This window comes from Scyliorhinus torazame, chromosome 4, assembly GCF_047496885.1.
Source record: "Scyliorhinus torazame isolate Kashiwa2021f chromosome 4, sScyTor2.1, whole genome shotgun sequence".
NCBI lineage: Eukaryota > Metazoa > Chordata > Chondrichthyes > Carcharhiniformes > Scyliorhinidae > Scyliorhinus > Scyliorhinus torazame.
This window is the reverse complement of record NC_092710.1, coordinates 12,752,887-12,767,688: the sequence shown is the minus strand read 5'-3', so window position 1 is coordinate 12,767,688 and position 14,802 is coordinate 12,752,887. Positions and strand designations below refer to the sequence as shown.

The following is a 14,802-nucleotide window of genomic DNA, read 5'->3' as shown; positions in this document are numbered from 1 at the left end:
GGGAGGAGGGGGAATGAGGGAGGAGGAGGGGAATGAGGGAGGAGGGGGGAATGAGGGAGGAGGGGGAGGAATGAGGGAGGAGAGGGGGAATGAGGGAGGAGGAGGGAATGAGGGAGGAGGGGGAATGAGGGTGGAGGGGGGAATGAGGGAGGAGGGGGGAATGAGGGAGGAGGAGGGGGAATGAGGGAGGAGGAGGAGGGGGGAATGAGGAGGAGGGGGGAATGAGGGAGGAGGGGGAGGAATGAGGGAGGAGGAGGAGGGGGAATGAGGGAGGAGGAGGGGAATGAGGGGAGGAGGGGGGAATGAGGGAGGAGGAGGAGGGGGAATGAGGGAGGAGGGGGGAATGAGGGAGGAGGGGGAGGAATGAGGGAGGAGGAGGAGGGGGAATGAGGGGAGGAGGGGAATGAGGGAGGAGGAGGAGGGGGAATGAGGGAGGAGGAGGAGGGGGAATGAGGGAGGAGGAGGGGGGGAATGAGGGAGGAGGAGGAGGGGGAATGAGGGGAGGAGGAGGGGGAATGATGGAGGAGGAGGAGGGGGAATGAGGGAGGAGGAGGAGGGGAATGAGGGAGGAGGAGGGGGAATGAGGGAGGAGGAGGGAGGGGAATGAGGGAGGAGGGGGGAATAAGGGAGGAGGAGGAGGGGGAATGAGGGAGGAGGAGGAGGGGGGAATGAGGGGAGGAGGAGGAGGGGGAATGAGGGAGGAGGAGGGGGAATGATGGAGGAGGAGGAGGGGGAATGAGGGAGGAGGGGGGAATGAGGGAGGAGGAGGGGGAATGATGGAGGAGGAGGAGGGGGGAATGAGGGAGGAGGAGGAGGGGGAATGAGGGAGGAGGAGGAGGGAGGGGGAATGAGGGAGGAGGAGGAGGGGGGAATGAGGGAGGAGGAGGAGGGGGGAATGAGGGAGGAGGAGGAGGGGGGAATGAGGGAGGAGGAGGAGGGGGGAATGAGGGAGGAGGAGGAGGGGAATGAGGGAGGAGGAGGGGGAATGAGGGAGGAGGGGGGAATGGGGTAGGAGGGGGGATTGGGGGAGGAGGGGGGATTGAGGGAGGAGGAGGGGGGAATGAGGGAGGGGGGAATGGGAGGGGAGAATGAGGGAGAAGGAGGGGGTGGGAAATGGTGAGTTGGAGGGGGAGGAGGAGGGGGATGAGGAAGGAGGGGATTGAGGGAGGAGGGGGGGAATGAGGGAGGAGAAGGAATGAGGTGGGAGAATAAGGGAGGAAGGAGGGAATGAAGAGGGAGGGAGTGAGGAGGGGGAGGGAAGGACGAGGGGGAATGAGGGTGGAGGGGAAATGAGGGAGGGAGAATGACTGGGGAAGGGGTACGTAGAGGGGGAAGGAGGAAGAGGAAAGGAGGGGGAGAGGTTGGAGGAGGGGAATGAGAGAGAGGGAAGGAGGATGGAGAGGGAATGAGGGAGTGGAGGGGGGAATGTGGAGAAACGGAAAGAAGGGGGGGTGAGAAGGGAGAGGGAGGAGGGAGATGGAAGGAGGGGGGGAAATGAGGCAGGGGGAATGAGGTGAGACATAGTGGAGGGGGAATGAAGTGAGATAGTGGAGGGGGAATGAGGTGAGACACGGTGGAGGGCGAATGAGGTGAGACACGGTGTAGGGCGAATGAGGTGAGACACGGTGGAGGGGGAATGAGGTGGGATATGGAAGGAGGAGGGGGAATGAAGGGGAAGGAGGAGGGACAGGGATGGAGAAATGAGGGAGGAGGAAGTCGGAAGGAGCATGAGGAGGGACAGGGAAGAACGGGAGCGGGAAGGAGGAGGGAATGGAGGGGAATGGGGATGTGGAATAGGGAGGAGGAGGGGGACCAGGGAATAGGAGAAGGGGAATGGGGAGGAGGGGAAATAGGGACGGTGAATAGGGGGAATGGGGATGGCAAATAGGGAGGAGGGGGAATGGGGAGGAGGGGGAATAGGGGGGATGGGGAATGAGGAGGAGGGGAAATAGGGACGGTGAATAGGGAGGTGGGGGAATGGGGATGGCAAATAGGGAGGAGGGGGAATGGGGAGGAGGGATGGGGAATGGGGACGGTGAATAGGGAGGAGGGGGAATAGGGACGGTGAATATGGGGAATGGGGACGGTGAATAGGGAGGAGGGGGAATGGGGATGTCAAATAGGGAGGAGGGGGAATGGGGAGGAGGAGGGATGGGTGGAGGAGGGGGAATGGGATGGAGAAGGAATGAGGAGGGGGAAGGGAGGACAAATGGGGAGTGGGAGGAGCAGGGGAATGAGGAGGGAGGGAGAAGGGAATGAGGGGGGGGAGGGAAAAGCGGAATGAGGAGGGGGAAGGAGGCGGAAGGGGGGGAGAATGGAGGGGGCATGTGTTGCCCCTGGAATCCTCAACATCGACTGTGGACCCTGCGAAGTCTCATAGCTTCAGGTCAAACATGGGCAAGAAAACTCCTGCTGATACCGGCCACCATGAGCTGACAAATCAGTCCTCCTCCACGTTCAACACCACTGAGGCTATCCAGAGGACAGAATATGCTCTGGGTGAGGGACTTCAATGTCCATGACCAAGAGTGCCTCGGTAATATCACTACAGACCGAGCTGGCCGGGCCCTAAAGGACATGGCAACTGTTAAGTAATGGGTTAAGAGCCATTCCAATTAGTTGTCTCATTTATGTTAAGTATCCAGTAATTGACACTGATATGTAAAGGGGCTTCAGGTGGCCTTTGTGTCAGGTGATGTGATGTTAGAGTTTGTGCAGAGTCTGTTGAAGTAAATTAAAGGTGTTTGTGGAAAAGGAGCAGAACCTTTGACCCTTTATACAACAGCAGCTAAACGTCTAACAAGTGGCAGCAGAGGATGGTCGCTGTGCAAATGTGAAGGGTTGAAAGATACAACTTTTCCAGACCAAACCAAGGAGTGAGTGAGAAGAAAACAAAAACAAAGATACATGGCTGAACCCAGGATAAAGATGGCCGGATATGACTATCCCCTCCTTATTTTCTGAAAGGGGATCGTAAGACCAATGGAGAAGTGCAGTACTTATGTGGACTAAGGTAACTGCCTTGGGAAAGAGAAAACAAGGTATGGCATTGGCTCTTTCTCTACCATATGACAGTAAAATCCAGAGCAAAGTGTTTTCTGAGCTGGAATTGGAAGAGTTAGAAGAAAGTGCAAACTATTGCGTTATAAGGATAGACATCGCTAATTTGAAGCAGATGTTGGACAGAGGGGAAATAGCAAAAATTAAATGGGTTGACAGTAGCTATTAATTGTCAGACTGTTTTACAAACAGAGGGACTAGCTCACAGAAAGTTTTGAATATTGTTAACGAAGGACGCCTGTTTCTGTGACTATTTTTCTTAAAATAAATGAAGGGGAAATTGCGTGTGTTTTTGAGGTCCTTGTAATTTTGTTTTCACCTCATTTTTTTTCCCCCCCAAGGAAGGGGAGACTGTTAACTAATGGGCTAAGAGACATTCCAATTAGTTGTCTCATTTATGTTAAGTATCCAGTAATTGACACTGATATGTAAAGGGGCTTCAAGTGGCCTTTGTGTCAGGTGATGTGATGTTAGAGTTTGTGCAGAGTCTTGAACTAAATTAAAGGTGTTTGTGGAAAAGGAGTAGAACCTTTGACTCTTTTTATACAACAGCAGCTAAACGTATAACAGCGACAAGTGGTGAGGGAACCAACAAGAAGGAAAACATACTTGACCTCATCCTCACCAACCTGCCTGCTGCAGGCGTATCTGTCCATGACAGTGTCGGTGGAAGTGACCACAGCACAGTCCTTGTGGAGACAAAGTCCCGTCTTCACATTGAGGATACCCTCCATCGTGTTGTGCGGCACTACCACCGTGCTAAATGGGATAGACTTCGAACCGATCTAGCAACTCAAGACTGGGAATGCGTGAGGCGCTGTGAGCCATCAGCAGCAGAATTGTACTCAACCACAATCTGTAACCTCATGGCCCGGCATATCCCCCACTCTACCATTACCACTAAGCTGATTCTCTGAAGAGTGCAGGAGTGCATGCCAGGAACAACACCAGACATACCTAAACAATGAGGTGTCAACCTGGTGAAGCTAAATCCAAGGGGTACTTGTGTGCCAAGCAGCATAGCAGCAAGTAATAGACAGAGCGAAGCGATTCCACAATGAATGCATCAGATCTAAGCTCTGCCACTTCCAGCCGTGAATGGTGGTGGTGAACTCACTGGACGAGGAGGCGCCACAAATATCTCCTTTCTCAATAATGGAGGAGCCCAGCACATCTATGCAAAAGACAAGGCTGAGACAACGATCTGCAGCAAGAAATGCCGAGTAGATGATCCATCTCGGTCTCCTCCTGTGGTCCCCAACATCACAGATGTCAGTCTTCAGCCAATATGATTCACTCCACGTGATATCAAGAAATGGCTGAAGGCACTAGATAGTGCAAAGGCTATGGGACCTGATACTATCCTGGCCATGATGTGGAGATGCCGGCGTCGGACTGGGGTGAGCACAGTAAGACGTCTTACAACACCAGGTTAAAGTCCAACAGGTTTGTTTCAAACACTAGCTTTCGGAGCGCTGCTCCTTCCTCAGAAGCCCACGGATAATCTCACGATGCTCCACTTCTCCAGCTTCCACCCTAAACATATTAAAGAAACCATACCCTATGGACAAGCCCTCCATATACACAGGATCTGCTCAGCCGAGGAGGAGCATAACAGACAACTGTAGACGCTGAAAGATGCCCTCGTACGAACGGGATATGGTGCTCGACTCATCGATTAACAGTTCCAACGCGCCGCAGCAAAAAACCGCCCCGACCTCCTCAGAAGACAAACATGGGACACAACCGACAGAGTACCCTTCGTCGTCCAGTACTTCCCTGGAGCGGAGAACTACGACATCTTCTTCGCAGCCTTCAACATGTCATCGATGACGATGAACATCTTGCCAAGGTCATTTCCATACCCCCACTACTTGCCTTCAAACAATCGCGCAACCTCAAACAAACCATTGTTTGCAACAAACTACCCAGCCTTCAGAACAGCGACCATGACACCTCACAACCCTGCCATGGCAATCTCTGCTAGATCATCGACATGGGTACCACCATTACACATGAGAACACCACCCACCAGGTACGCGGTACATACTCGCGCGACTCGACCAACGTTGTCTACCTCATACACAGCAGGAAAGAATGTCACGAAGTGTGGTATATTGGCGAGACCCTGCAGACACTGCGACAACGGATTAACGGACATCGCGTGACAATCGGCAGGCAGGAATGTTCCCTTCCAGTCGGGGAACACTTCAACAGTCAAGGGCATTCAGCCTCTGATCTCTGGGTAAGAGTTCTCCAAGGCGTCCTTCAGGACACGCGACAACGCAAAATCGCCGAGCAGAAACTTGTAGCCAAGTTCCGCACAAATCAGTACGGCCTCAACCGGGACCTGGGATTCATGTCGCATTACATTCATCCCCCACCATCTGGCCTGCGAAATCCTACCAACTGTCCTGGATTGAGACAATTCACACCTCTTTAACCTGGGGTTACCCCATCTCTGGATCTGTAAAGACTTAATTACCTGCAAATGCTCGCATTCAAAGCATTGTCTGGCATCTTTGACTTTGTCTCTCTATATATATAAATATATAGATATATGGTTCTGGAACATACCTCTTCATTTACCTGAGGAAGGAGCAGTGTTCCGAAAGCTTTGAAACAAACCTGTTGGACTTTAACCTGGTGTTGTAAGTAAGACTTCTTACTATCCTGGCAATAGTACTGAAGACTTGTGCTCCAGAACTTGTCGCACCCCTAGCCAAGCTGTTCCAGTACAACACTACCATCTACCCGCCAATGTGGAACATTGCCCTGTATACAAAAATCAGGATAAATCCAAATCAGACAATTACCGCCCGATCAGTCTACTCTCCATCATCAGTAAAGTGATGGAAGGAGTCATCTACAGTCCTATCAAGCAGCACTTACTCAGCAATAACCTGCTCACGGGCACACAGTGTGGGTTCCGCCAGGGTCACTCAGCTCCTGACCTCATTACAGCCATAGCAGCCATGACCGAGTCTGGCAACAAGGAGCCCGAGTAAAACTGCAGTCAGTGGGAATTGGGGAAAAAGTTCCGCTGGTTGGAGCCATGCCTGGCACAAAGGAAGACTGTTGTGGTTGGAGGCCAATCTCCTCAGTACCAGGATATCACTGCAGGAGTTCCTCAGGGTAGTGTCCTCGGCCCAACCATCTTTAGCCGCTTCATCAATGACCTCCCTTCCATCATAACTGGGGATGCACAATGTTAGCACCATTCGTCGCCTCAGATAGTGAAGCAGTCCCTGTCCAAATGCAGCAAGACCTGGACAATATCCAGACTTGGGGCTGACAAGGGGCAAGTTCCATTCGCGCCACACAAGTGCCCGGCAATGACCATCTCCGACAAGAGAGGATCTAACCATCGCCCCTTGACATTCAATGGCATTACCATTGCTAAATCCCCCACTGTCAACATCCTGGGGGTTACCATTGATCAGAAACTGAACTGGACCCAGCCACATTAATACTGTGGCTACCAGGGCAGGTCAGAGGCTGGGAATCCTACAGCGGGTAACTCACCACCTGATTCCCCATAAAACCTGTCCACCATCTACAAGGCACAAGTCAGGAGTGTGATAGAACAGTCTCCACTTGCCTGGATGAGCGCAACTCCAACAACACTCAACAATCTCGAAACCGTCCAGGACAAAGCAGCCCCGCTTTATTGCTCCCCCTTCCACAAACATTCACTCCCCCCACCACCAACGTACAGTGGCAGCCGTGTGTCCCATCTACAAGAAGCAGTACACACCGGGGCTCCTTAGACAGCAGCTTCTAAACCCACGACCACCACCATCTAGAAGAACAAGAGCAGCAGATACCCGGGAACCCCACCACCTGGAGGTTCCCGTCCAAGTCACTCACCACCCTGACTTGGAAACATATCGGCCGTTCCTTCACTGTCGCTGTCCTGGAACTCCCTCCCTAACAGCACAGTGGGTGTACCTACACGTCCGGGACTGTAGCAGTTCAAGAAGGCAGCTCACTACCACCTCCTGAAGGGCAACTTGGGATGGGCAACAAATGCTGGCCTAGCTAGTGATACCAACATCCTGCCTATTGAAGTTAAACAAAGGGGGAAGATGGGAAATGGAGGGGGAGAGAAGGGTGTACAATTGGCTGAGGGTGAGATGGAGGATGAGGGCAATTAGGCAGGATAGAGGAGGGGAAAGCATGGGTATTTTAAGAGCTTTGGCGAAAATGCTGGAGTGTGTGGTCTCAGTTAGATAGCTCTAACAAAGTATCTTGTCTCTCGTATCTAATGCATTTCTCTGCCCAGTGACAGTAACACAGCTAATGCACTAATTTTCTGGTGATTTCTTTCTAGTCTGGTTTGGAGCCCAGAATCAAGATGTTGCAGGGCAGTCAGGTGAGATGAAAGCTTTAACAGTGCTGCGCTATCTAAAGATCAGTACTGAGGGAGTGCTGCACTGTGTGGGTCAGTACTGACGGAGTGCCGCACTGACAGAGGGTCAGTACTGAGGGAGTGCTGCACTGTCAGAGGGTCAGTACTGAGGGAGTGCCGCACTGTCAGAGGGTCAGTACTGAGGGAGTGCTGCACTGTGAGAGGGTCAGTACTGACGGAGTGCCGCACTGTCAGAGGGTCAGTACTGACGGAGTGCTGCGCTATCTAAAGATCAGTACTGAGGGAGAGCTGAACTGTGTGGGTCAGTACTGACGGAGTGCCGCACTGACAGAGGGTCAGTACTGAGGGAGTGCTGCACTGTCAGAGGGTCAGTACTGAGGGAGTGCCGCACTGTCAGAGGGTCAGTACTGACGGAGTGCCGCACTGACAGAGGGTCAGTACTGAGGGAGTGCCGCACTGTCAGAGGGTCAGTACTAAGGGAGTGCTGCACTGTCAGAGGGTCAGTACTGAGGGAGTGCCGCACTGTCAGAGGGTCAGTACTGACGGAGTGCCGCACTGACAGAGGGTCAGTACTGAGGGAGTGCTGCACTGTCAGAGGGTCAGTACTGAGGGAGTGTCGCACTGTCAGAGGGTCAGTACTGAGGGAGTGCCGCACTGTCAGTGGGTCAGTACTGACGGAGTGCCGCACTGACAGAGGGTCAGTACTGAGGGAGTGCTGCACTGACAGAGGGTCAGTACTGAGGGAGTGCTGCACTGTCAGAGGTTCAGTACTGAGGGAGTGCCGCACTGTCAGAGGGTCAGTACTGACGGAGTGCCGCACTGACAGAGGGTCAGTACTGAGGGAGTGCTGCACTGTCAGAGGGTCAGTACTGAGGGAGTGTCGCACTGTCAGAGGGTCAGTACTGAGGGAGTGCCGCACTGTCAGTGGGTCAGTACTGAGGGAATGCTGCACTGTCAGAGGGTCAGTACTGAGGGAGTGCTGCACTGTCAGAGTGTCAGTACTGACGGAGTGCCGCACTGTCAGAGGGTCAGTACTGACGGAGTGCTGCGCTATCTAAAGATCAGTACTGAGGGAGAGCTGAACTGTGTGGGTCAGTACTGACGGAGTGCCGCACTGACAGAGGGTCAGTACTGAGGGAGTGCTGCACTGTCAGAGGGTCAGTACTGAGGGAGTGTCGCACTGTCAGAGGGTCAGTACTGAGGGAGTGCCGCACTGTCAGTGGGTCAGTACTGAGGGAATGCTGCACTGTCAGAGGGTCAGTACTGAGGGAGTGCTGCACTGTCAGAGGGTCAGTACTGAGGGAGTGTTGCACTGTCAGAGGGTCAGTACTGAGGGAGTGTCGCACTGTCAGAGGGTCAGTACTGAGGGAGTGCTGCACTGCAAGAGGGTCAGTCCTGAGGGAGTGCCGCACTGACAGAGGGTCGGTACTGAGGGAGTGCTGCACTGTCAGAGGGTCAGTACTGAGGGAGTGCCGCACTGTCAGAGGGTCAGTACTGACGGAGTGCCGCACTGACAGAGGGTCAGTACTGAGGGAGTGCTGCACTGTCAGAGGGTCAGTACTGAGGGAGTGTCGCACTGTCAGAGGGTCAGTACTGAGGGAGTGCCGCACTGTCAGTGGGTCAGTACTGACGGAGTGCCGCACTGACAGAGGGTCAGTACTGAGGGAGTGCTGCACTGACAGAGGGTCAGTACTGAGGGAGTGCTGCACTGTCAGAGGTTCAGTACTGAGGGAGTGCCGCACTGTCAGAGGATCAGTACTGACGGAGTGCCGCACTGACAGAGGGTCAGTACTGAGGGAGTGCTGCACTGTCAGAGGGTCAGTACTGAGGGAGTGTCGCACTGTCAGAGGGTCAGTACTGAGGGAGTGCCGCACTGTCAGTGGGTCAGTACTGAGGGAATGCTGCACTGTCAGAGGGTCAGTACTGAGGGAGTGCTGCACTGTCAGAGTGTCAGTACTGACGGAGTGCCGCACTGTCAGAGGGTCAGTACTGACGGAGTGCTGCGCTATCTAAAGATCAGTACTGAGGGAGAGCTGAACTGTGTGGGTCAGTACTGACGGAGTGCCGCACTGACAGAGGGTCAGTACTGAGGGAGTGCTGCACTGTCAGAGGGTCAGTACTGAGGGAGTGTCGCACTGTCAGAGGGTCAGTACTGAGGGAGTGCCGCACTGTCAGTGGGTCAGTACTGAGGGAATGCTGCACTGTCAGAGGGTCAGTACTGAGGGAGTGCTGCACTGTCAGAGGGTCAGTACTGAGGGAGTGTCGCACTGTCAGAGGGTCAGTACTGAGGGAGTGTCGCACTGTCAGAGGGTCAGTACTGAGGGAGTGCTGCACTGCAAGAGGGTCAGTCCTGAGGGAGTGCCGCACTGTCAGAGGGTCAGTACTGAGGGAGTGCTGCACTGTCAGAGGGTCAGTACTGAGGGAGTGCCGCACTGTCAGAGGGTCAGTGCTGAGGGAGAGCCGCACTGTCAGAGGGTCAGTACTGAGGGAGTGCTGCACTGTCAGAGGGTCAGTACTGAGGGAGTGCTGCACTGTCAGAGGGTCAGTACTGAGGGAGTGCTGCACTGCAAGAGGGTCAGTCCTGAGGGAGTGCCGCACTGTCAGAGGGTCAGTACTGAGGGAGTGCCGCACTGTCAGAGGGCCAGTACTGATGGAGTGCCGCACTGTCAGAGGGTCAGTACTGAGGGAGTGCTGCACTGTCAGAGGGTCAGTACTGAGGGAGTGCGGCACTGTCAGAGGGCCAGTACTGATGGAGTGCCGCACTGTCAGAGGGTCAGTACTGATGGGAGTGCTGCACTGTCAGGGTCAGTAATGAGAGAGTGCCGCACTGTCAGAGGGTCAGTACTGAGGGAGTATTGTACTGTCAGAGGGTAAGTGCTGAGGGAGTGCTGCATTGTCAGAGGGTCAGTACTGAGGGAGCGCCGCACTGTCAGAGGGTCAGTACTGAGGGAGTGCTGCGCTATCTAAAGATCAGTACTGAGGGAGTGCTACACTGTCAGAGGGCCAGTACTGAGGGAGTGCTGCACTGTCAAGAGAGTCAGTACTGAGGGAGTGCTGCACTGTCAGAGGGTCAGTACTGAGGGAGTGCCGCACTGTCAGAGGGTCAGAACTGAGGGAGTGCTGTTGGAACGTCAGCATTGTAAGGATCCTCCTGTTACTCCCTGTTTGTTCCTTGTTCATTCCCTTCATTTTCTTTTGTTTTGGCTTTTCTACTTAGAGTACCTGGACAAGTACTGGGACTTGTAGGGCTACGCGGTGGAACAGTAGTTTGCACTGGTGCCTCACAGTGCCAGGGTTCGATTCCAACCATGGGTGGCTGTGGAATTGGCATTTTCACCCTGTATCTTTGTGGGTTTCCTTCAGGTGCTCCACTCCAAAGACTTGCAGATTTGGTGGATTAGCCATGCAGAATGCTCCTCAGTGACCAAAAGGTTAGGTGTTACGGGGATAGGGCGGGGGAAGGGGCCGAGGTATGGTACTCTTTTAGAGCGTCCGTACAGACCCGATGGGCTGAATGGCCTCCTTCTGCACTGTCGGAATTCTGTACCTTTAAGATGGACTTCACCTTTAATATAAAGACAAGGAATCCAGCAGGATGTGTTGACATTGGTGATGACTATCTTGATGGACTTGGCTATCAGCCAATGTTCCACGAAGGACAGGAAAGATTCATCTTGTTTTAAGTTTTGTTTTGGGCTCAGAGCTGAAGTGGTTTTGAGTTACTCTCTCGCTGAAGGGGTAGATCTCTCTCAAATACTCCAGTGGAGACTCTGTTTTCTCCTCAGCTATGCTGGTAGACATTCTGGTGAGACCCGACAATAAGTAAGAATAAGATCCAAGCTTAGAGCTGGGTTTGTGGGAAGAGTATCCAATCCAGCCACCAGCTAAACGCAGGGTCACTTGTTAAAAAAAACCTTCTTGCAACCTCGTGTGGAGAACTCTGTTCCTTCTCACAAAAGGTCATTCTGGTGGAGTTGGGAACAAGTCAGAATTAAAGAGACCTGAGGTGGATCCTTCGAGTGAAAGCCTAGGTTAAAATGAGTTAGTAACTCGTGGGCGGAATCCCACAGACTGGGGGTTCTGACTGAATGTTGCAGCCAGAAGATCCTCGTGAGCCATTCACCCGGTTCTTGTTCACTCCACGCCCTAGAAGGACATTCAGCTGATAAAACAACTTCAGTATCTGAAGGAAGGGCAGTCCTCTTCCATGTCACGAGAATCCTCTTTTATTCCCTACCCCACTCTGCGTGCGTGTGTCTTGCATGTATTTAGGTGATGGATGGGACAGTAAAAGGGGAGGAACAGTACATTAGCTGGCCGTTATTGTAATCTAATTATTGCACGTCTATTTTTGTTACAAATAAACAGTTGTGTTTCACTTACAAATCTGGTGCCTGTAAGTCATTGGAGCAGTGAGGGGCCAAAGATCTTAGAATCTTCATAAAGATTATTGGTTGGTTCGCTTGTGATGGGACTCCAGGGCCTGTGGGGCTAGAATTCACCATGCAGTCGCACAGCATGTCATAATGTCTGAGGGAGCGCTGTAGTGCTCGAGGGTCAGTACTGGGGGAGCGCTGCATAGTCGGAGCATCAGTACTGTAAGGATCCTCCTGTTACTCCCTTTTGTTGCCTTTATTTTCTTTTGTTTTGGCTTTTATAATTTTTGTACCCGGACAAGTACTGGGACCTGAATCTTTAAGATGGACTTCGCCTTTAATATAAAGAAAAGGAATTCAGCAGGATGTGTTGACAATGGTGATGACTATCTTGATGGACTTGGCTGGCAGCCAATGATCTGTTTACATTGCCAGGCTCTTCGCTGATAGTCTATTCTGATTGGTGCTGACCGTACTGGAATGTTCTGCCAAAGACAGGAAAGCTTAGTTATGTTTGGGACTCCGAGCTGAAGGTGGCTTTGAGTTACTCTCTCCCTGAAGGGGTAGATCTCTCTCAAACACTCCAGCTGGAGGCTCTATTTTCTCCTCAGCCAAGTGGGTAGACAATCTGGTGAGACTGGACAACAAGAATGAGATCCAAGCTAAGATCAAGCTAGGTTTGAGGGGAGACGAGGAATCTTAAGGATCTTAAAGACGTTAGAATCTTTGTACAAATTATTGGATGGTTCGCTTGTGTTGGGACTCGGGACCTGTGGGATAAAATTCACCGTGCTCTCGCATCGAGTGTGTTAACAGTACTGAGGGAGTGCTGCACTGTCAGATCTGGAACTTCACAGGAGCAGCCGGAGGTGAGGTGAAAACAGCTCTCTAAAGCAGAACAGACTCTCCCTCGTAACATCAGGTGTTGCGGAACCGTCGTGGTTACTTTACAATAAAACAGAAACTGCTGGAACAGCTCTGATCTGGCAGCGCCTGTGGAGAGAGGTACCGATTTTTAAAAATTAATGTTTTTATTGGTGTTCACAGTTCAGACTTTATATTTCAGTCCGTAGGTTAAATTACAAGTTTCATAACTGTGCATAATAGCAACCAAGGAAAGATCAAAATTTACAGAAGAGAGATAAAGCAAAGAGTGGCAAAGAAAACATAAACAAACAATGATCATGGTAAATAGTTACATCGATTTGTCCTCCCCCACACACCTCTTCGGCGGGTGATAAGGGAGGCAAAGACTCAGGCATCAGGCGCCCTGGCTGCTCTGAGATCCCGACGACTGCCACGCATAGCTCCACCCTTACCCCCATAACCTTAGACATTGCCTCAAAGATGGTCGTCCAGAACCCAACGGGTCCAGAACATGTGGGTGTGGTTGGCCGAGCCTCCCTGGCACCGTTCAAATTTGCCCTCCACCTCCTTGAAGGATCTGTTCATTCAGGTTCTGGTTTGGTGTGCTATGTGGACCATCTTTTGTTGCTTTCGGCTCAGCCCTGCGCATGTGGAGGTGGAGCTCGCCCTGTGTAGAGCTTCGATCCAGTACCCTTTCTCCGCGCGCCCCCCCCCCCCCACTTCATGCCTAATTCTTCCTCCCATTTTACCCTCATCTAGAGGTAGGGGAGCAAACCTCCTCCAACAGTCTGTACAGGTCCCCACAGTTGTTTCTCTTCCCTCGGTTGCCCACATCCTCAACCAGGGAATGTCCTGGTGTCCTAACGTTTGGAGGGGGAGGCCTCCCATCTTCTTTTACTTCGTATAATCCTTCATTTGGAACCTCAGGTTCTCCCCAACTGCTCTGGCACACAAACGCCATGATTAGTTGACTACCGTGTAAAAGACGGCCTTGGGGGATGTAGATTGGTTGGGATCTGAATAGGAAGGGGAACTGTGCAGTACATTCATTTTGATCGTCTGCACTCTCCCTGCCAGCGAGAGTGGGAGTTTGTGTCCCACCTCTGCAGGCCCTTTTGACTTCCTCCACCAGACTGGTCAGGCTCCATTGGTGGATCCGTTTCCAGTTGTGGGGTACTTGGCTTCCCAAGTCACGGAATCTGTTTTGGGCTTGTTTGAATGGTAGTCCCTCCAGCTCTGTTACAGGAAATAAGGTCAGATTTATACTGTAGTGGCGAGAGGGTTGTGGAGCGGTGGAGATGGATGGAGGACTAGCGATAGGAGGAGATTGAGAAAGATGTCGAGGACAGAAGACAAAGGGGGATGTAAATGGGGTGATTTAAGACTAGGAAGGAACTGATACATAAAGAGATTTGAATGTGTGAATGGCAGAACAAAGGTAAACTATGTCAAAGGACAATTGCGGACAGATGGCCCAAGTGGGATGGAGCGGGGGTGGAGGGAAATTGTGAGGGGAAAGCAGATCGATGGAAGAAATGAATTGATAGAAATATGAGTGGAATGACGGTGGAGGAGAGAGTTCACAGTCTGAGCTTGTTGAACTCAATGTTACGTCCGGAAGGCTGTAACGTACCTAATCGAACGATGAGGTGCTGTTCCTCCAGTTTGTGCTGCGCTTCACTGGGACATTGCAACGGGACGGTGAGTCAAACGTGTGAATATGTGAGCAGGGCGGTGAGTTAAATGGTAAGCCTTTCCTCTCCCCCCACTTGGGCCATCTGTTCCTAGTTGTCCTTTGACATAGTTTACCTTTGTTCTGCCATTCACACATTCTAATCTCTTCATGTGTCTCTATCAGCTCCCTTCTTGGCCTTAATCACCCCATTCACATTCCTTTTGTCTTTCTGTCCACGGCATCTTTGTCAATCTCCACCTACCCCGGCCCCTAATCGAGCCCCACTGCTCCATGCCCCCACTCCCAAAATCTGCCCTATTACAAAGTTACCCAGACTCAAAGCGTTAGGTCCCTTCTCTCTCCAGAGATGCTGTCACACCCTCTGAGATTGTCCAGTATTTTCTGTTTTCGCTTCAGATTCCAGCATCCGCAGTAATGAACTTTTAACTGGT

General features: G+C 52.2%; 1 protein-coding gene across 7 annotated transcripts in view; it reads left to right on the top strand.

Annotated features, from left to right (window-relative positions):
* Positions 1-2,299: 2,299 nt before the first annotated feature.
* The window catches only part of LOC140410119 (uncharacterized), a 103,644-nt gene continuing 91,141 nt past the window's right edge, over positions 2,300-14,802 (top strand). The window contains exons 1-2 of one of the 7 annotated variants that reach the window (XM_072498068.1): positions 2,300-2,586; positions 7,394-7,435. In XM_072498068.1, coding sequence (XP_072354169.1) covers positions 2,491-2,586; positions 7,394-7,435 — 138 coding nt within the window. In that variant the 5' untranslated portion in view covers positions 2,300-2,490. The other 6 variants (XM_072498065.1, XM_072498062.1, XM_072498064.1 and 3 more) reach the window with 6 other exon arrangements.